The 19,901-nt window shown below is 48.6% G+C and overlaps 1 protein-coding gene across 3 annotated transcripts; it reads right to left on the reverse strand.

Annotated features, from left to right (window-relative positions):
• Positions 1-1,502: 1,502 nt before the first annotated feature.
• TXN2 (thioredoxin 2) lies at positions 1,503-16,883 on the reverse strand. 3 transcript variants are annotated; one of them, XM_066358259.1, is made up of 4 exons: positions 16,777-16,883; positions 15,728-16,087; positions 13,403-13,526; positions 1,503-2,131 (listed from the first exon to the last, which is right to left on the reverse strand). In XM_066358259.1, the coding sequence occupies exons 2-4, from the start codon at positions 15,988-15,990 to the stop codon at positions 2,018-2,020; spliced, it is 501 nt and encodes a 166-aa protein (XP_066214356.1). In that variant the 5' UTR covers positions 15,991-16,087; positions 16,777-16,883; the 3' UTR covers positions 1,503-2,017. The 3 variants fall into 3 exon arrangements, with proteins under 3 accessions (XP_066214356.1, XP_066214354.1, XP_066214357.1); XM_066358257.1 differs by having other exon boundaries at positions 15,728-15,990; positions 16,777-16,880; XM_066358260.1 differs by lacking the exon at positions 15,728-16,087 and having other exon boundaries at positions 16,777-16,862.
• Positions 16,884-19,901: the final 3,018 nt, after the last annotated feature.

A 19,901-nucleotide genomic window follows, 5' to 3' on the forward strand; every position in this document is an offset into this window, starting at 1 on the left:
TGCCTCACAAGAGAGGAATTAAATGAGGTAATGCGTGTAGAAATTGCTGGCAAAGGGCACCTTTTAAGGAGCGGCAGTAGGTATAGTGGAAAGGGCCCTGGCTCTGAATTCTGGCCCCACCCCTTACTCTCTGGGTGTCTTTGAAAGGTTGGCAAAAGCTCCTCTTGTGTAAAATGAGCTGACGCTACCTGCCTTGTCAGCTGGTTGTGGGATTAAGATCATACATACACTATATTTTATAAGCTGATGGGGGAGGCTTCAGATCAGTCGCCAAGCTGCCTGGCCTTGAACCCCAGCCCAGGTACCTGTGGACATCATTGTCATGGCCCATCCTCACCCTCTCAGAGCGGCTCTCACAAGTAAAAGGTAACAATGATGGCGCTCCTGGGGCTACTTAGAATGGTGCCTGGCACGCTGGAAGTGCTCTGAGCACTGGCTGCTCTCACTCACCCGACACATGGCTTTCTCCACGCATGCCAGTGGCTGGTTTACTTCCCCGCCACACCTTTTCAGACCCCAGCCCTGCAGTCAGTCAGAAGCCAAAGGCCCTACTTTTGAGGCGATCTCACACTCCTGTCACAGCAGTCTTCCCAAGGCAGTCCCTAGTGGACCCCTCAAAGACCCTGGAGTAACCCAAGCAGTTCCAATAGGAACAGACAAGCTACCAAGAACTGTGCACACAGCAGTGGGCACTCCAGGGCCAAGGGTGTGGGTGCCAGAACACCCCAGCTGCTGAGCACCCATGGCTCCTGAGAAGCTGGCACCTCCTCTGGGTAACTGAGCTAAAAGGCAGCTCAACCCCAGGAGGCAGACGGAGGGCAGGCTTCTCAGCTGGTAAGCCTGGTCTGCCTGGCCCCTCCTCTGTGGGCCAAAAGAAGCTGGGAACAAGGGGACAGCCAGGCAGCCCCCTCAGGGGCCAGGCTTCATATGGGAGTGACCATGTGCCAGTCAGTAGAGAAGGAGGCCCCAGAAGGATCAGACCAGTTATAAGAGCCCAGGCCTCACAGGCAGCCACGTCTGGGTAGAAAACCTGGCTTTGTGGCCCATGAGTCTTAGTGTCCTCATCTGTGTAATGGGGACAATGAACACTCTCTTGACTTGTGAAGGTGTCCCCAGAACAGCAGCCTCACTGACACGTGTTAGGAACAACAGGGCTGGGCAAGGGCAAACAGGTGTGGCAGGTCAGAGAAACAGGGAGAGCAGTCCAGTCTGGGAAGGGGTCACAAGTGCTCCCAGAGCCCAGACAAATGGAAGCTGTTGACAGTGAGAACCCTAGTTTTATTGGTCTGGTTTGTTCACAGTGAAGCCTCCTGTTCTGAGGTCCGAACAGCCAGCTAATGGTGAGAGAGGGTGGCACCCAGAGATTTCTGGGTCCAGAGTCTGCAGGACTCCCCCAGCCCAATGTGCATTCACTGCCCTTGTGCCTGGGAGGGAGGGGGTGGCTATAGAGTAATTTAGTGTGGGGCCCACAGTCTGTTCTTCACAGCAGGAGGTAGAAGGGATCACATAAAGTTCTTTATTACAGACCTACAAAAAATGAGAGAATTACATATTACTCTCACTTGTTTGGGTTTCTTTTTTCCTACTTCTTTTTTTTTTTTTTTTTAAACAAAACAACAGCAGGGAAGAAAAATGCAGGAGGCAGAGGAGGCAGGCACCCCGCTGTTAGACTCGGAAGGGACCTGGGAAACAAGGACCAAGTTGCTCCTGCTGGGACAGTGATGCTGCGGGCTGGCCTGGGCTCTCTGCAAGCATCTTGGGAGAACTACGACAGCCCCAGAGGGGCTCACAAAGAGTGGGTGGGAGGACAGCTGTCCCCGGACTGGCAGCAGCACCATTTCTCTGGCGGCCACTGTGGCAGTCAGCTGGGCTGGAAGCACTCAAGGAACCACGCTTGGAGGCCTGGTCTCCAAAGCGTGGGCCCAGACAGAAGGGAGCGGTGAGAAGGGCCGCACAGGACTGTGAGTTCTACCCGAGTCCCCACCGGGACCTTGCAGTCAGGGCTCTTCCCTGCTTGTCAGCCGATCAGCTTCTTCAGGAAGGCTTCCAGCTGGTCCTCATCCTTGATGCCCACAAACTTGTCCACCACATCCCCATTCTTGATGGCTAGCACGGTGGGCACAGCTGACACCTAGATGGAGGGGACAAGGGAGGCCAAATCAATCAGAGGTGACTTGAACTCTTCAATTACCATTCCCAGGCCTTTGTGGAGACAGCTGGTGGCTTATGCAGGGCAGGGACTGCCCAAAGCATGGGTGGGGCCCCTTCTCTCGGTGCAGGGGTACTGCAGGGCCCAGAGGCCCACTCCCTGGAGAAACTTTTCCATTGTGAGCTCCCAGAGTACCCTTCCTCCCTCAACCACATGACTGACTCACTGGCCCAGTGGTTTGGCTGGAATGACAGGAGATTAAAATAACCCATGCAGCTGCAGGCCACGGCTGGGGGTGGGGCAGAGCTGAGGGGCCAAGAGCCGGCTCCTGAGGGGCAGCTGGCACAGGCGAGACCAGGAGACGGGAGAGTGAATCCCTGCTTTGCCGCTCCCTGGCTGGGCACCTTGGCTGTCACATCCTTCAGAGCCACTGTGCCCTCTTCCACCAAACAGGGTGGCGGTATCCACTTCAACGGTTTCGGACAGGGATTAAAGTTTCACATAGAGTCAAGTGGTTAGAAGCATGGGCCCTGGAGCGGGCCAGCCCCATCTTGGGCCACTCTGGGTAAGCCACTTCATCACTCTCAAGTTTCAGTGTTATCACCAGCAAATTGGAGATACCAACAGTGCTTACGTTGGACGCTGTGAGGGCTGAATGAAATGACGTGCACAGACCCTCTACATAGCTCCTTGCGGCCAGCACGGCCATTGGCACGGTGCTAGTACCAGTGGGCACTCAGTAAATGGTGGCTGCAGAGGGCAGATCAGAAAAGTTTAACACAGGCTCCCATGAGAGCCACGTGAGCTCAATGCTGTGATGGTTGGCAGGGTCCAGAAAGTCACTGCCTTGTACTGGACAGTGTGGGAAGAGGGCTCAGCCATGTATGGTCTGCCCTTTATTTACAATGGGGGTTGGAGGCAGCATTCTTGGCCTGTGAGGCGTCCTCTCAGGCTCCCTCTGGGGCCTGTATAGATTACATGGTATGTAAATAAGACCCATGGAGCTCTGGGGCTGCGCATTGTCTGTTCCCCGGGCTCCCTGCCTGGCACTGGTGGCCATTTGAAAAAAATATATAAACAGAACAAGATAAACACAGACTTTCCTTATACACAAGATAACTACAAAGTAACAACAGTGATTCAGACAAACATATGAGGTCCTCACATATCTTGAGTGCGGTCCTGTCCTTGAGTCATTGTGAGGAGCCAGTATTTTTTTTTTTTACAGAGACAGAGAGAGGAATAGACAGGGACAGACAGACAGGAATGAAGAGAGATGAGAAGCATCAATCATCAGTTTTTCGTTGCGACACCTTAGTTGTTCATTGATTGCTTTCTCATATGTGCCTTGACCGCGGGCCTTCAGCAAACTGAGTAACCCCTTGCTTGAGCCAGCAACCTTGGGTCCAAGCTGGTGAGCTTTGCTCAAACCAGATGAGCCTGCGCTCAAGCTGGCGACCTTGGGGTCTTGAACCTGGGTCCTCCGCGTCCCAGTCTGACTGCGCCACCACCTAGTCAGGCGGAGCCAGTCTTAATGTTCCAACTATGTATGTCAGTTAAAAAGAAAGGACTGCAGGCCAATCACAGACTATGTGGCAGGTCTTGCACCCTACTCCTGATGAGCTTTGGGGACAAACACAGCAAGTACGATGGCATAGTCCTTGTCCTTGTTATTGTTTTCAGGTCCCTTCTAGGACTGGTCCTGGGGCTGATGTGCCTGGCATGTCTGGGCAGACCCATCTGGCAGTGGGCTGACTGCACATGTCACCAGTTCCTTTCCTTGTCATTCTTGACTCTGGTAAGGGTGATGACATGAAGTGCAAGGGTCCAGCACGTGGCCTGCCCTGTCTTCAGGCACCCAGCAGGGCCCAGAAGCGCTTGCTCCAGGGTGCACCATGAGCCAGCAAAGCACGTATTTGTTGGTAAGATTACAAAGATGGTTCTTTGTTCTTTTGCACCCTCTAGTGGTCTGTGCAGGAGCAGCCTCAAATCTGGCAACTCACAAGCACTAACTTCAACTTTGCTATTGGTGGATCCCACCCTATCCTATTTCTTATTCTTATTTTTTAAATTATTTATTTTATTTTATTCAGGAAGATAGACAGACAGGAAGACAGAGATATGAGAAGCATCAACTCGTAGTTGTGTCTCTAGTTATTCATTGTTACTCCTATGTTCCCTGATTGGGGGGTTCAAGCGAGCCGGTGACCCTGTGCTCAATCAAGCCTGATGAGCCCATACTCTACCAGGCGTCCCCAAACTATGGCCCGCGGGCCGCATGCGTCCACCCTGAGGCCATTTATCTGGCCCCCGCCGCACTTCCAGAAGGGGCACCTCTTTCATTGGTGGTCAGTGAGAGGAGCACTGTATGTGGCAGCCCTCCGACGGTCTGAAGGACAGTGAACTGGCCCCCTGTGTAAAAAGTTTGGGGACCCCTGCCAGTGACCTCGAGGTTTTGAATCTGGGAACTCAGTGTCCCAGGTTGCCTGTCCTCAGTTTTTTTGTTTGTTTGTTTGTTTTTTACAGAGACAGAGAGAGAGTCAGAGAGAGGAATAGATAGGGACAGACAGGAATGAAGAGAGATGAGAAGCATCAATCATTAGTTTCTTGTTGCGATAACTTAGTTGTTCATTGATTGCTTTCTCATATGTGCCTTGACCGTGGCCTTCAGCAGACTGAGTAACCCCTTGCTGGAGCCAGCGACCTTGTGTCCAAGCTGGTGAGCCTTGCTCAAACCAGATGAGCCTGCGCTCAAGTTGGTGACCTCGGGGTCTCAAACCTGGGTCCTCTGCTTCCCAGTCCGACACTCTATCCACTGCGCCACTGCCTGGTCAGGCCTGTTCTCTGTTTCTTAACAGAAACAAAAGCTGTATGTCAGGGGTTGGGAACCTTTTTGGCTGAGAGCCATGAATGCCACATATTTTAATTTAATTTAAATTTATTCATTTTTTAGAAAGGAGAGAGAGAGAGGGAGAGGGAGAGAGAGAGAGAGAGAGAGAAGGGGGGAAGAGCAGGAAGCATCAACTCCCATATGTGCCTTGACCAGGCAAGCCCAGAGTTTCGAACTGGCGACCTCAGCATTTCCAGGTCGATCGATGCATTATCCACTGCGCCACCACAGGTCAGGCAACGCCACGTATTTTAAAATGTAATTCTGTGAGAGCCATACGACGACCTGTATACATTACGCATTATCCAATAAAAATTTGGTGTTGTCCCGGAGGACAGCTGTGATTGGCTCCAGCCACCTGCAACCATGAACATGAGCAGTAGGAAATGAATGGATTGTAATACATGAGAATGTTTTATGTTTTTAACGTTATTATTATTTTTATTAAAGATTTGTCTGCGAGCCAGATGCAGCCATCAAAAGAGCCACATCTGGCTAGCGAGCCATAGGTCCCCAACCCCTGCTGTATGTCATTGTATGAGAAGTGACTTGTTTTTACATGTCCTCTAAGCAGGACTGCACACTCACTGAGGTGGCTTGGAGTGGACTAGTTTTCCTCAAGAACTCCGGATGAGTGAGTCTGACTAGGATCGCACTTGTGTGAACTCACATGTATGCTCACACACAGACCATGCAGCAGCTGGGAGCACAGCACATACGCCATGACTGTATTTTCATGACAAGCAAGGTCTAGTCATTACTGATCAAAGGTGTTCTTTGAAGTTTGGGCCATGAACGCCACGTATTTTAATTTACGCCCCCCGCCCCCCATGTGCACGTGCACACAGAGTGCCATGGACCTGCCAGGGGCTGGATTTTCCAAACACTGCAAGGACACCTAGGCTGTGACTGGACTTCCCTCACTGCCAAGGAAGAGGATGGGGCTTTGCTGATCCTGAGTCTGGCTCATAAATCAGGAAGGGCTGTTGACTATTCACACTGCCTTAACTGGTAGCGTATAGGCCCTGGGTACACTCTTCTGAATGGTGATGTACATGTAAAAGGGGCAGTGTTGAAGCTAGGATTCAGCATCCTTGTCTGGCAGCACTGAGGGCAGAGGGGCTGCAGAAAAGGTGGAAAGTGCAAAGATGTGCAGCTCTCCTTGTTTGCCAGGAAGCCACCTGAAGTTTCCCATGCTGGCTAAAGGTGCTGAGAATTCAGGGCAGGGTGTGAGCATGCAGTCTCTTCCCACTTACCTGCATCCCACCCCTGCACTGCCACTAAGCTCAATGTTCCTTCAAGTCTTCTCCCATCTCACCCAAGTGTCCTCCTTTTGTGAACTGTTAAGGATCTATCAAGAGACACAGTGCTAGACTGTGGAAAAGACTAGCGACCCCTGCTAGCTAACAGCAAAACTAATGCAAAGGGAGGGATCACTGCCCCTTTACAGGGTGCTTTTTAAGTGTCAAGGACGATACTAACCACTCGTGCATGCTATCTCATACACTCTTGCCTCAAGACCGGTCAATTTCAAGATGAGACGACTGAGGCACAAAGAATGAGTGGCAAAGGCTAGAGCTGGGATTTGAAGCAAGATCTGTTTTTTTTTGTGTGTTTTTTTTTTTTAGAGAGAGGGATAGACAGGGAAAGACAGATAGGAACGAAGAGAGATGAGAAGCATAGAGAGAGACAGACAGGGACAGACAGACAGGAACGGAGAGAGATGAGAAGTATCAATCATCCGTTTTTTGTTGTGACACCTTAGTTGTTCATTGATTGCTTTCTCTTTAGTGCCTTGACCGCGGGCCTTCAGCAGACCGAGTAACCCCTTGCTTGAGGTGAGCCTTGCTTAAACCAGATGAGCCCACACCCAAGCTGGCGACCTCGGGTCTTGAACCTAGGTCCGCCGCATCCCAGTCCGCCGCTCTATCCACTGCGCCACTGCCTGGTCAGGCAAGACCTGTTTGATTTCACTGTCCAGGAAGTAGTAACCAATTACACCATTCCTCAGCCCAAGAGCGAGAAATTGGAGACAAATACTGAGTCTCAGCATGGCTAGGAAGCACATGTGGAGAAGCAGTAAAAGGATGTCACACTTCAAACGAGAAATGCCAAATGCTCTGTAAAAGCTTTTAGGTTCTGGAGGATTCTTGGAAAAACTATTATTGAAAATATCAAACTCAACTATATGATATTCTGGAGAAGGCAACACTACAGAGACAGTAAAAAGATCAGCAGTTGCCAGGAGCTGATGGGGAGGAGGGGAGAAGAGGTGGAGCACAGGAATTTTTAGGATGGTGAAAGTGTTCTGTATGGGACTGTAATGGTGGAGACACATCATTACATATTTGTCCAAATCCATGAGATGTACCATCAGGAGTAAGCCCTCTCGCTGACAGGCAGCCTGTGCCGAATGAGCCGGTGAGAAGGGCCATTACAAGGGCACCACGGCCCAAGGCCAGCCCAGGACTTTAGAATGTCTGCTCCTTGATGTTTGGTCCCAGGCTCTCCAGTGCATCACCTAGGAGCTTGTGAGAAATGCAGAATCTTGGACCCTTCCTGGACCTAATGAATCACAATCTGCTTTTCAACATCCCAGGTGTTGTTCAACATCTCATGTATGAGAAGCACTGATCTAGAAGACTTTCAAAATAGGGGGATGGGAGCCCTGGCCAGGTAGCTGTTGGTTAGAGCATCATCTCAATATGCCATAGTTGTGGGTTCGATCCCTGGTCAGGGCACATACAAGAATCAATCAGTGAATGCATAAATAAGTGGAATAACAAATTAATGTGTTTTTTTCTTCTCTCTCTCTAAAATCAATCAACAACAAAAATATAGGGGGCTATGGTAATGATTGTAGTATATTCCAGCTATGAAATATTACTCAATGAACTGTCTATGAAGTTATATGGAACATTAAAAAGAAAAAAAATTGAAACAAGAAACCTAAACAAGACACCCCAAATGTTGGCAGTGGCTGTGTTTGGATGGTAAAATTACAGGTGACATTTTTCCTCTTATAGTTACTTGGCTGTTTTTCTAATACTTTTTTAAAAAATTTATTCATTTATTCATTTTAGAGAGGCAGGGAGAGAGGGGGAGAGAGAGAGAGAGAGAGAGAGAGAGAGAGAGAAGGGGGAGGAGCTGGAAGCATCAACTCCCATATGTGCCTTGACCAGGCAAGCCAAGGTTTTGAACCGGCAACCTCAGTGTTTCCAGGTTGACGCTTTATCGACTGCGCCACCACAGGCCAGGCTTCTAATACTTTTTAAAGGGCACTCTGTGAGATGAGGAAATAAAAGGGTAAAACTCCCAGGGTGAAGTCAGAAGCAGAAGCCCCAGAGGAAAGCATAAAGGCTCCAGGGTCCAGATCCGAATCCACAGCTCCCCTCCTCATTGGCCAGGCCTGAACGATCCAGGAATGCCCAGCCATTCAGTGGGAACCTGAGGAGCAGGGGGAGCAGGGAGTGCTCCACGTCCTCAAGCCAGGACAGCACTGAGTCTGGGGACAGGTGTGTCAACAGACACTGAACTACTGTGGCCCTGAGTGACTTTTCCTCACCCATCTTTTGGGAGAGAGTGCAATTCAGGGTGGATGGCTGACTAAAGCACAAAAATTGGGATGTGAGGGGAGGGGCATCGGTGTGGGATGGAGACTCCTGAGGGTGAGCTGGCACACATCCCGGAGGCTGTCGGGAGAGCTGGGGAAGGGATGCCTCATTCTCTGCATATAACTTTAAGCAGTTTCTCCAAGAAGGTATTCAACACTTGGGAAACACACGTAAGGCCTTGGAGGAAGCTATCCCAGGATGTATTATGGATCTCTTGGTTGGAAGTTCTTCTTCAGGCTCTCTTCCAAAAGAACAGGTGTGAAGGAAGGAAGGAAAGGGCTGGGGGAGCGGCCAGGAAACATCCCTGTTGGAGCTTCCTAAGTGTGCAATGACGTCTGCCCAGGGCTTGGCAGAAGAAGGTTGGGATCAGGCGACTGGGCCCAGCAGCCTTGGGGTTTTTCTGCGTGACCTGTGTGCACTATCTGGACAGTGGACAGAGGGAGAAGGAGACAGATCTTATAAGAGCTCTGCCCCATACTCTCTAGGCTTAACACAGGACTATGATGCCCAGTTCGACATCACCAGGCCCCTCGGCTCAGAAGTGTTTGCTGAAGTTCCACTGGCTGAAGCTGTGGTTTCGGGAAGTGCCGGGAGGGAGCCTGAGATGTCTTCTGCCTGGCGAAGGAGCTCCAACCCTAAGCTCACATCAGAAGGCCATACCCTCACTCTCACAGCTGCTGTGGGCCTCCTGGGGACGCACGGACAAGTAGGGAAAGCTAGGGGCATCTACGAGGTCAGACAAGTGCCTCTTTGACTAACTAATCAGTAGTGGAGCTTTTGTTTTTGAAAAAAACAAAGAAAAACAAACAAACAAAAAAACCAGCAGCTCCCCCCCCCCCCCCCCATCCCCAAGCTCTGGTAAGCAGCTTTGTTGTCCCACTGCCATGTATAGTCTTAGTTTGGTGAGATCCCCAACCACCTGCGGTAGTTATCAGTGGCTTTGCCTGCCCAGCATTTATTTCCTTTGCCCCTGGTCAGGGCAGCCTGAGTTTCCTTCAGGTGCTCCCTTCCAGCCCCAGCTCAACAGGCTACTCCCCATGTTCTGCAACAGAACAGGTTAGAGGATGTGCATCTCTACCTGACCTCGTCTAGGAAGAGTTGATCTTGACTTCCAAATTCTGAGAAAGGCTCTCTTTCAGTTACTCGTTATGTGAAGGGGGGAGGGTGTTTATTTGGCCAGGTTCAGATACTTCTTTTTCTTTCCTTTATTTTTTAGCAGAGGAGAAAGAAGAAGAGAGAGAAAGAGACAGAGAGAGAGACAGCAAGGGAGAGAGAGAGATGAGAAGTATCAACTTGTTATTGTGGCACTTTAGTTTTTTTAAAAATTTTTTTGTTTTTTGTATATTTCTGAAGTGAGAAGTGGGGAGGCAGAGAGAAGAGACAGACTCCCGCATACGCCTGACCAGGCTCCACCCGGCATGCCCACCAGAGGGCAATGCTTTGCCCACCTGGGCCATTGCTCCGTTGCAATCAGAGCCATTCTAGTGCCTGAGACGGAAGCCATGGAGCCATCCTCAGCACCCAGGCCAACTTTGCTCCAATGGAGCCTTGGCTGTGGGAGGGAAAGAGAGAGACAGAGAGAAGGAAGAGGGGGAAGGGTGGAGAAGCAGATGGGCACCTCTCTTGTGTGCCCTGGCCAGGAATCAAACCCGGGACTTCCACACGCCAGGCCAACACTCTACCCACTGAGCCAGCCGGCCAGGGCCTTTAGTTATTTATTGATTGCTTCTCAGGTGTGCCTTGACCAGGGAGCTCCAGCTGAGCCAGTGACCCCTTGCTCAAGCCAGAGAAGATAGGCTTCAAGCCAATGACTTTTGGGCTCAAGCCAGAGACCAGAGAATCATGTTGATGATCCACACTCAAGCTGGCAACCCCGTGCTCAAGCCAGCAACCTTGGGTTTTTGAACTTGGAACCTCAGTGTCTCAGGTTGATGCTCTATCCATTGTGCCAACACTGGTCAGGCCAGATATCTCAAGAATAACAGAAATCTGGATTTTCACGTGAAATTTTCTTTCTTTCTTTCTCTTTCTTTTCTCTCTCTCGCTTTCTTTCCTTTATTCCTTCCTCTCTCTCTCCTTCCTCCCTCCCTCCCTTTCTTCTTTCCTTTCTCCCCTTCCCTCTCCCCCTCCCTTTCTTCTTCTTTCCTTTCTTCCCTTCCTTCCCTCCCTCCCTCCCTCCCTTCTTTTCTTTCTTTTTTAGGTGAGAGGAGGGAAGATAGTAAGGCAGACTCCCAGATGCACCTGGACCGGGATACACCTGGCAAACTCCATTTTGGGCTGATGCTCAAAGACCAAGCTATTTTTAGCACCTGAGGCTGATGTGCTTGCTCAAGCTATCCTCAGCCCCCAGGAACATGCTCAAAACATACTGAGCCAGTGGCTGCGGGAGAAAAAGAGAGAAAGAAGGGTGTGTGGGGGGGTAAGAAGCAGATGGTCACTTCTCCTGTGTTCCTGTGTGCTCTGAGTGGGAGTCAAACCTGGGATGTCCATATGCCAGGCTGATGCTCTATCCACTAAGCCACCAGCCAGGGTCCCATGTGAAATTTTCTGAGTTTTAAATATCAAAATCTGGTTTGGTATTTTAAAAAAGCACTTCAAGAGCCAGACCAAACCTGTCACTGAGCTGGATTTGGCCCATAGGCCACCAAGTGTGACCATGGCTCTGTAATTATACAATCCTTGGCATGGCTGTACAGACCCTGTCCAACATGGCCACAGTGGCTTTCCCAGCTGCCTGCTCTCAGTCTTTGCTCCACCCTTTACTACAGCCATCCAGCCACAAAAGACTCCTCCCCTTTCTCTAACTACAGTGATTTCCAAGGCTCAGAGGATGCCCCAGCTTCCTACACATTTTCTGTTCATCTTTCTTCAGCATGCTTTGCTCCAGGAACACAGGCCCTACTATCCTGTGAGTCCTTGACCTCAGGGCCTTTGTGTTTGATGTCTGCTCTTCCAAACAGCTGCATGGTCCACTGCTTATTCCCTCTAGGTCTTCGTCAGATGTCAGCTTCTCATTAAGACCTTCCCTAGCCCAACCTTTTGAAAAAACAAAACAAAACAAAACAAAACAGCCTGACCGGGCGGTAGCGCAGTGAATAGAGCGTCAGACCGGGATGCGGAAGACCCAGGTTCGAGACCCCGAGATCTCCAGCTTGAGAGAAGGCTCATCTGGTTTGAGCAAAAGCTCACCAGCTTGAGCCCAAGGTCACTGGCTCGAGCAAGGGGTTACTTGATCTGCTGAAGGCCCGCGGTCAAGGCACATATGAGAAAGCAATCAATGAACAATTAAGGTGTTGCAATGCACAACCAAAAACTAATGATTGATGCTTCTCATCTCTCCATTCCTGTCTGTCTGTTCCTGTGTATCCCTCTCTCTTAACTCTCTGTCTCTGAAAACAAAACAAAACAAAACAAAACAAAACAAAACAAAACAAAACAAAAAAAACCCTCCTGAGCCCCATGCTCAGCATTCCCACACCCTCTTCCTGATTTATTTTTCTCCATGGCACTTTATTATCTTAAACTGGGATCAGGGAGGCCCTGGCCATTTGGCTCAGTGGTAGAGCATTGGCCAGGCGTGTGAAAGTCTCGGGTTTGATTCTCAACCAGGGTACACAGGAGAAGCACCTATCTGCTTCTCCACCTTTCCCCCACTCCCTTCTTTCTCTTTCTCTCTCTCTCTTTCATCCCCTCCTGCAGCCAAGGCTCCATTGGAGCAAAGTTGGCCTGGGCACTGAGGATGGCTCCATGGCCTCTGCCTCAGGCGCTAGAATGGCTCTGGTTGCAACGGAGCAATGCCCCAGATGGGCAGAGTATCACCCCCTAGTGGGTTTGCCAGGTGGATCCCAGTTGGGAGCATGTGGGAGTATTTCTCTCTGCCTCCCTGCTTTTCACTTCAGAAAAACAAAAAACAAAAAACAAAAAACAGGGATCAGGGAACTACGGCTTACAGGCCAAACCTTGCCCACTGTCTGTTTTTATATATGAAGTTCTATTTGCACACAATCATGCCCATTTGTTTATATACTGTCTATGGCTGCTTCAGTGCTACAATGACATTTGAGTACTTGCAACAGAGACCAATGTCCTACAAAGCTTCAAGTATATACCACCTGGTCCTTTAGAGAAAAGGTTTGCTAAATCTAATATAAAATATTTGAATGTGGGCTCCATGAAGGCAGGGTTTTGTCAGTTTTGTTCACTGCCATGTCCCCAGCACCAAGTAATAGCACCTGGCATTTAAGGGACTCTAAATAAATAACTGTTGAATGTGGTACCTTCCATGTCCCCTTCCCCCCCACCGCCAGGTACAAAAAGTCCTTCTTCTGTGTATCTCTTCTCTCAGTACTTCTCATCTGACACTGAAACGATCAACTTGTTTTTTTCCCACTAGACTAAAAGCTGCTTGGGGACAAGAAGCTCATCTCATTTGTGCCAGCGTCATGACTGCCCGGCACACTGTAGGGCTCACAAACGACTGCGGACTGAACATGTGGATGAATGAGTTCAGGAAGGAAGGAAGGCATCAACGTCCTGAAATGCAGAGGACCACCTGGTGTTTTGAGTCTGCATTCTACTTCCTAAAGGTGGTAAAGAGAGGCACATAGCTCAGAGGTTCAATGGAGTCACCTCTGCAAAGTGCTTGGAACTGCTGAGACCTCTAAAAAAACCAAGACCTCTCCCCTTGCTGCTGGTCCCCAAGCATTCCCCAAACCAACTGCCCTTAGGCAATCCCCTGCCAATCCATACCTCATACTCTATGGCGAGGTCTGTGTGGTCATCAATATCCACCTTGGCCATCACCACCTTTCCATGCTGCTTGGCCACCACCTTCTCTAACCTTGGCCCCAGGATCTTGCAGGGACCACACCACCTCGGAAAGGGAGAAATGAAGCATCTGATCACAAAAGCGCTCACCAATTGACCTATGGTCTCCCCAGAACATGCCCTTGACCCCTATCTTTCTGAGGAAATTTTGCCCTTATTACATCTCTGTTTACAGTGTTTGAATATTAACCTGTAATGCTGACATGCAGATGGTGATGGCAGGGCAAACGGGGAATTATCACAGGTCTCTAACTTCTAAAACAGAAGCCTCATCCTTAGGCTTTTGTAAAGGTTACTTCACTTACTTTTACATATCTAAAATAAATGTATTGTCATATAGGAGAATATGGGATTTGAGGTTAAAAGGTTTGGGTTCAAAAGAGCCTCCTCACCAACCCAGATCATGCTGGGGCCCAGTTTCCTCATTTGAAAAGCAGAAACTATGCCTCTCAGAGCTGTGATCAGAAATCAACTAAGGCAACATGGATACCCATGCTTTGTAAGCTGTAGAATTACTTCGAACACTTCTGTGACTTAGAACTAAAGGGAGGAGAAACCAATGGCTAGAGTGTCTATAACATGCCAGTCACTGCACCAGGACCTTCTCAGCTTTTCCTACACAGAAGCCTCCATCCTGAAAAGGAAAAGAAGACTGAGAAACTGAGGCCCATATGAGTTAAGAAACTCGTGCAAGGTCACAGAGCTAGTTAAACACCGCTGGGACTGTAGCCCAAGGTTGTGTCGCAAGTGTCTCCTTTTAGCCCCAGGCTTATCTGTGATCCTCAGGCCCTGCGACAAAGGCTATCGCTGCACTGAACACAGGTGTTTCCCTCTAGGGGGTGAGCTTTTAAGAACAGGCTGTCATCCCTAGCTATGTGGCACCAACGACAGTGCCTGGCACTGCATGAACAAACTCACATTCTGCTTCTTTGTTGGAGAAGAAAATGAGGCAGTGCCCCATTTATCACTCATTTTAGAAGCTCTCTCAGGAGTGCTCACTATATACTGGGAGGGCAGAACAGATCTGCCTTCCGCAAATCTCTGATGACTCCTATTTTATTTTCAGCCTTTAAAACCCCTTCTATTCACCGACTGCAATTAATGAACTTACAACTCTTAAAAACCCAGTCTGCAAGACCTTATCTCCTATTACAAGTGCTGAGAGGGAAGCACAAGGACATCAAATGGCTTTCCTAGGGTGACATGGTGAGTCAGAGAAAGAACAAGAAAGAAAGCAAAATAATCTGTCAGAGATCTGTGCAGAAAGTCTCCCACTTATAACTCAGGTTACACTGGCTCCTTCTAGAATGCCTCATTCTGAGGGGTTCATTCAGTTTTTTTATAGCCAGGTGTCTAGCCAGGCCCCTAGAGATCTGGAAATCATGACGGTCAGGCTAAAAGTCAGCAGGCCAAAGGCGTTTAAATATACTAAAAAAAAGCCTGACCAGGCGGTGGCGCAGTGGATAGAGTGTCGGACTGGGATGCGGAAGACCCAGGTTCGAGACCCCGAGGTCTCCAACTTGAGCGCAGGCTCATCTGGTTGGAGCAAAAGCTCATCAGCTTGGACCCAAGGTCGCTGGCTCAAGCAAGGGGTTATTCGGTCTGCTGAATGCCCGCAATCAAGGCACATATGAGAAAGCAATCAATGAACAGTTAAGGTGTTGCAACACGCAATGAAAAACTAATGATTGATGCTTCTCATCTCTCTGTCCCTGTCTATCCCTCTCTCTGACTCTCTGTCTCTGTAAAAAAAAAATAAAAATAAAAATAAATATACTGGAAAAAATCCATACAGGACTGAAAAGAAACTCCTGCCCATTCCCCACATGCTCAGCACCACTGTGGTGGCACTAAAAAGTTTTAGCCATCCTTTCCCAGATTGGGTGGCAAGATATTAAAATAAAATCAACTTATCTGCAGGGCTGGGAATTGGTATCCACCAAAAGCCAGATGATGCTACAGTTATATTTTTCCTGCTCTGGTCCAAGCTGAAGCTTCCGAGCCATCCAGGCAGCGAGATACAGAACACAAGTGTTTCCCAGCACTAATCGCAGTGAGCTTTAAAGACTTTCCTGGTCTGTCGCCTAGCAGCCTACACTCAACCTTTGAGAGCATAGACTATATTTTCCCAGTATTTGTAGTGAGTCTATGTATGACAAGCATTAAATGTGGTACTGAGACATAAATGGCACTCAAAAATATCTGAAAAAATGACACCCCAGTCCTCTCCTGGACCCCAAGACTCACTGTGCATGAAAATCCACAACCACTGGTGTCTCACTATTGACAACTCGGTCTTGAAAGTCGGGTCCATCCTGGATGTTAAAGGTTGTTGCACAGACTCTGGTGATGAATAATGACCGGGCTTGGCTGGGTGTTAGAGTCAGGTTACCAGGACTGCATTGTGGGGTCTGCAGAACCCTGGAAGTGAGGGGTGCCCACCGACCTCGAGGGGGCTTCCTGGAGATGATGGAAGCCAGGAACCTCCTCAGGAGAAGCCGCTGAGCCATCTGTGAGGGGGAGAGGCAAGGAAGAGCTGCAGCAGACAACAGAGTCAACACACCAGAGCAAGGTATTTAGGAGTACTGGAGGACTCAAGATTCAGGGCTGGAAGAAAAATGCCAGGAAATATATAGCCTCCTAGAGTAGTGGTGAGTGAAGAATGAGAATCAAAGGGAAGGAGGAACTGCAAACCAGGACAGGAAAATTGGGTTAACAACCAAAAAGAAGTCATCGGTGAAATTACAATAGAAGAAAAGGGAGGCAGGAATCAGTATTTACCAAGAGCATCTGCTAAGGTCCAAGTGCCTTACATACATTACAATCCTCCCAAATCAACTTTTGATAAAGTTTCTATACTGTTGCCCGTATTACAGATAAGGAATCTGAGGCTCAGTCAAGTTGTGGCGCGCCCAAGGTAACCCAACTATTACATGAGAGTCAACATTGAAATCCCCTAGGCCATCTGCAAAGTCCTTACTCTATCAGTTACTTAAAAAACCGTTTTAATGGGAAATTAAGTAAAAATGGGGATTGTAAAAGATCAGGGAAGAGGAACCACAACAATTCAAGGAACTAAAAGGCACAGAAACAGGATTGTGGAGAGTAAATAAAAAAGACGGAATGCGTGTGTGGAGGGAACTGGGGAAATCAGGTGCCACCAGGGACTCCGGCTCTCGGGAGAGCAGGTCCTCCGGCCAGGGCCTCCGCCCACTCGGCCGCTGGCCCCGCAGGAACGCGCCCGCAGCATGCCTCAGCCTCGACACCACTTCCAGCCACCCCCACGGGGCCCCTACCTCCCTGCAGCGCGAGCGGAGGAATGCACAGCTCGGCCCTCCCCGTCTGTCAAGGGCACTTCTGTCGTCATTTCCTTAGAGGTGGGCCTTTCGTCACTTCCGGAGACAGGCATCCTGGAGCACACCTCTCCACAACTGGAGGGCAGTTCGGATTTTCCGGCCAATGGCGATGGCGGGGAAAGGAACAGCTAAAGGGGCGGAGCCTTAGCTAGGGACCGGAAAAAAGGGGCTCTGGAGACTGGTGTAGGGACTGGAAGCGGGAGGTCGCGCCCTTTGGGGTGGTACCGGAAAAACCGGTAGCTCTCGAGGGGGTGGGAGCGGAAGAGGAGTGTCCGGAAGAGGAGTTGAAAGGAGGCGGGAGTACGAGGTAGATGCTACAGCAGGCGTCCCCAAACTACGGCCCCCTGAGGCCATTTATCCGCCCCGCCACACTTCCGGAAGGGGCACCTCTTTCATTGGTGGTCATTGAGAGGAGCACATTGACCATCTCATTAGCCAAAAGCAGGCCCATAGTTCCCATTGAAATACTGGTCTGTTTGTTGATTTAAGTTTACTTGTTCTTTATTTTAAATATTGTATTTGTTCCCATTTTGTTTTTTTACTTTAAAATAAGATATGTGCAGTGTGCATAGGGATTTGTTCATAGTTTTTTTTTTATAGTCCGGCCCTCCAACAGTCTGAGGGACAGTGAACTGGCCCCCTGTGTGAAAAGTTTGGGGACCCCTGTGCTACAGGGTAAGAAGGGGGTTAGAAAGGTGTGATTCTAGAGTATGCTTTAAGCTCAACCAAGCTTTCCCAGCCTCATTCACTGTCTTCCCAAAACTTCTAGAGGTACTGGAAGGTTCTTTCCTAACATTTTACAAATGAGGAAGCTAAACTCCCAAAAGGTGTAGTGCCCTTTAAGGGGCAAAAGGCCCTGATGGGGAGGCAAGATCCTGCTTTTTGGCATTTGTCTGTAATATTAAGGTGACCAACTTTTTTACGATGAAAAGGAGGACAAAAATATATTAAACAATATCATAAATAAAAGAAACATTTTATTCATTGCAACAATAATGCACTATAATATGATAAATGTATAATAAAAACATTTGTAATATTTTATATTGTAATTATGCTTACATGCCTAGTAATTTTTAATAATTGTAAGAAGAAAGTACTCATTTAGATACAAATACGTCACATCACACGCAATGGATAGACTCTGCATCGATCGAATACGGACATTTACAGATTAGTCTTCCAATATCAAAAAGGAGGACATGTAGGAGGACACTTTTCAAGGGAGGACAAAACTTACAAAGAAGGACTGGCCTCCCTAAAGGAGGACGATTGGTCACCTTAGATATGCAACTGAATGAATAACTTCCCAGTTCTGGGCAAGTCAGCCTGCCCCTGGCAGCTTCAGGTTCCCAATATGTGCCATGAAGGGCTGGGCTTGTCATGAACGTGTTTGGAGTTGTTGGGGAACTGGGCAGTGGACAGTGGTGATACTTTGAGTGCCTGCCTTTGATGCCCAAGGCAAAGTGTGGTGACCTGTGAATCTTGAGGCTGGGCCTTGCTTTCACTCTGAGGGGGTGGGTGTTCAGAGTTCAGAGCTAGTCACCCCAAGATGGGCTTCTGTGGTATTTGGGGTTTTAAAAAATTTTTTTTTTGTGTGTGTGTGTGTGTGTGTGTGTGTGTGTGTGTGTGTGACAGAGACAGAGAAAGTCAAAGAGAGAGACAGATAGGGACAGACAGGAAGGGAGAGAGATGAGAAGCGTCAATTCTTCCTTGCGGCACCTTAATTGTTCACTGATTGCTTTCTCATATATGCCTTGACGGGGGGGGGGGGGGGAGCTCCAGCAGAGCTAGTGACCCCTTGCTTGTGCCAGTAACCTTGGGCTCAAGCTGGTGAGCCTTGCTCAAACCAGATGAGCCCATGCTCAAGCTGGCAACCTCGGGATCTCGAACCTGGGTCCTCCGCGTCCCAGTCCGACGATCTATCCACCTGGTCAGGCAGTATTTGGGTTGTTTTGAGGTGAGGGCAATTTTAGCTTCAGGTTCAAGAGAAACATCTGCCCCCTTCCTTTAACTACCTAGAAGAACTTGATTTAGGGGCCTTGCCTATAATAAGAGGTTATCATGATAATCTTTTTGGATCCATCTACATGACAGAGCAAATTTATGATTACAAAATATCTGTTATCATTTTGCAATGACCCTTTGAAGCCTTCAAGGTATCTAACCTCATCCCTGACTCAGAATTTCTTATGTCCCCATGATCCCTTTCTGTGTGAGCCTCTCCTGCACAAAGGGATCTCTGACTCTTTGATGTATACAAATATTGATCGACTTATGACCTATGCAACTTACAACAATTCGACTTTATGACCACAATCGCTAGCCACAACTGCTCCGCGTCTGGCAGCGCAAGCGTTGTCCAGCTGGGCGTACGACAGTGCGGACCAGCTTCCGGCAGCATTACCATCTCTGCGTGCACCATTCAACTGTTATCCCAGACTCGGTACAACAGTTTGTGTTTTGTGTCTTGGATATTTTTCATCAAACCCCTCCCAAGATGTCTACCAAGAGGAAATTGTCTTTGCAAATATTAAACCAGTTGTACTGGTAATGCAGTGTTTTACTTAAACCTGACAAATGTAAAAGTAAGAAACAAAGTGGTGTAGAGATGATACAAATGGCATAAAATGAACAAAGAAAATTATATAATAATGAAAGAAAATTATGATAAAATATGACAAAGATTTTTATAACATCATTTCACAGTACTGTACATATAGCCTACTCAACTTACGACCAAATCATGTTACAACCCGTCTGTTGGAACCAATTGTGGTCATAAGTCGAGCACTAGCTGTATGAGGTTTCCATGCATATGTATGAAACTTGGTTATTTTACCTTTCTAATCTGTCTCATATCTATTTGACTATTAGACCAGCCAAAAGAATCTTAAAGGTTGAGGAGTTCCTCATTACAACACCCATTGTCACAGTCATGGACAGTAGGGGTCTAGGCACTTCTGTGTCCCAGGCGGCGGGGTCACAGCTATCTGTCTCCCCTCCACCCTGTACAACCACTCATGGCTTCTTATGGTTCAATGAATACATCAATGGTTATTTTC

Source organism: Saccopteryx leptura, chromosome 1 (assembly GCF_036850995.1).
Source record: "Saccopteryx leptura isolate mSacLep1 chromosome 1, mSacLep1_pri_phased_curated, whole genome shotgun sequence".
NCBI classification, from domain to species: Eukaryota; Metazoa; Chordata; class Mammalia; order Chiroptera; family Emballonuridae; genus Saccopteryx; species Saccopteryx leptura.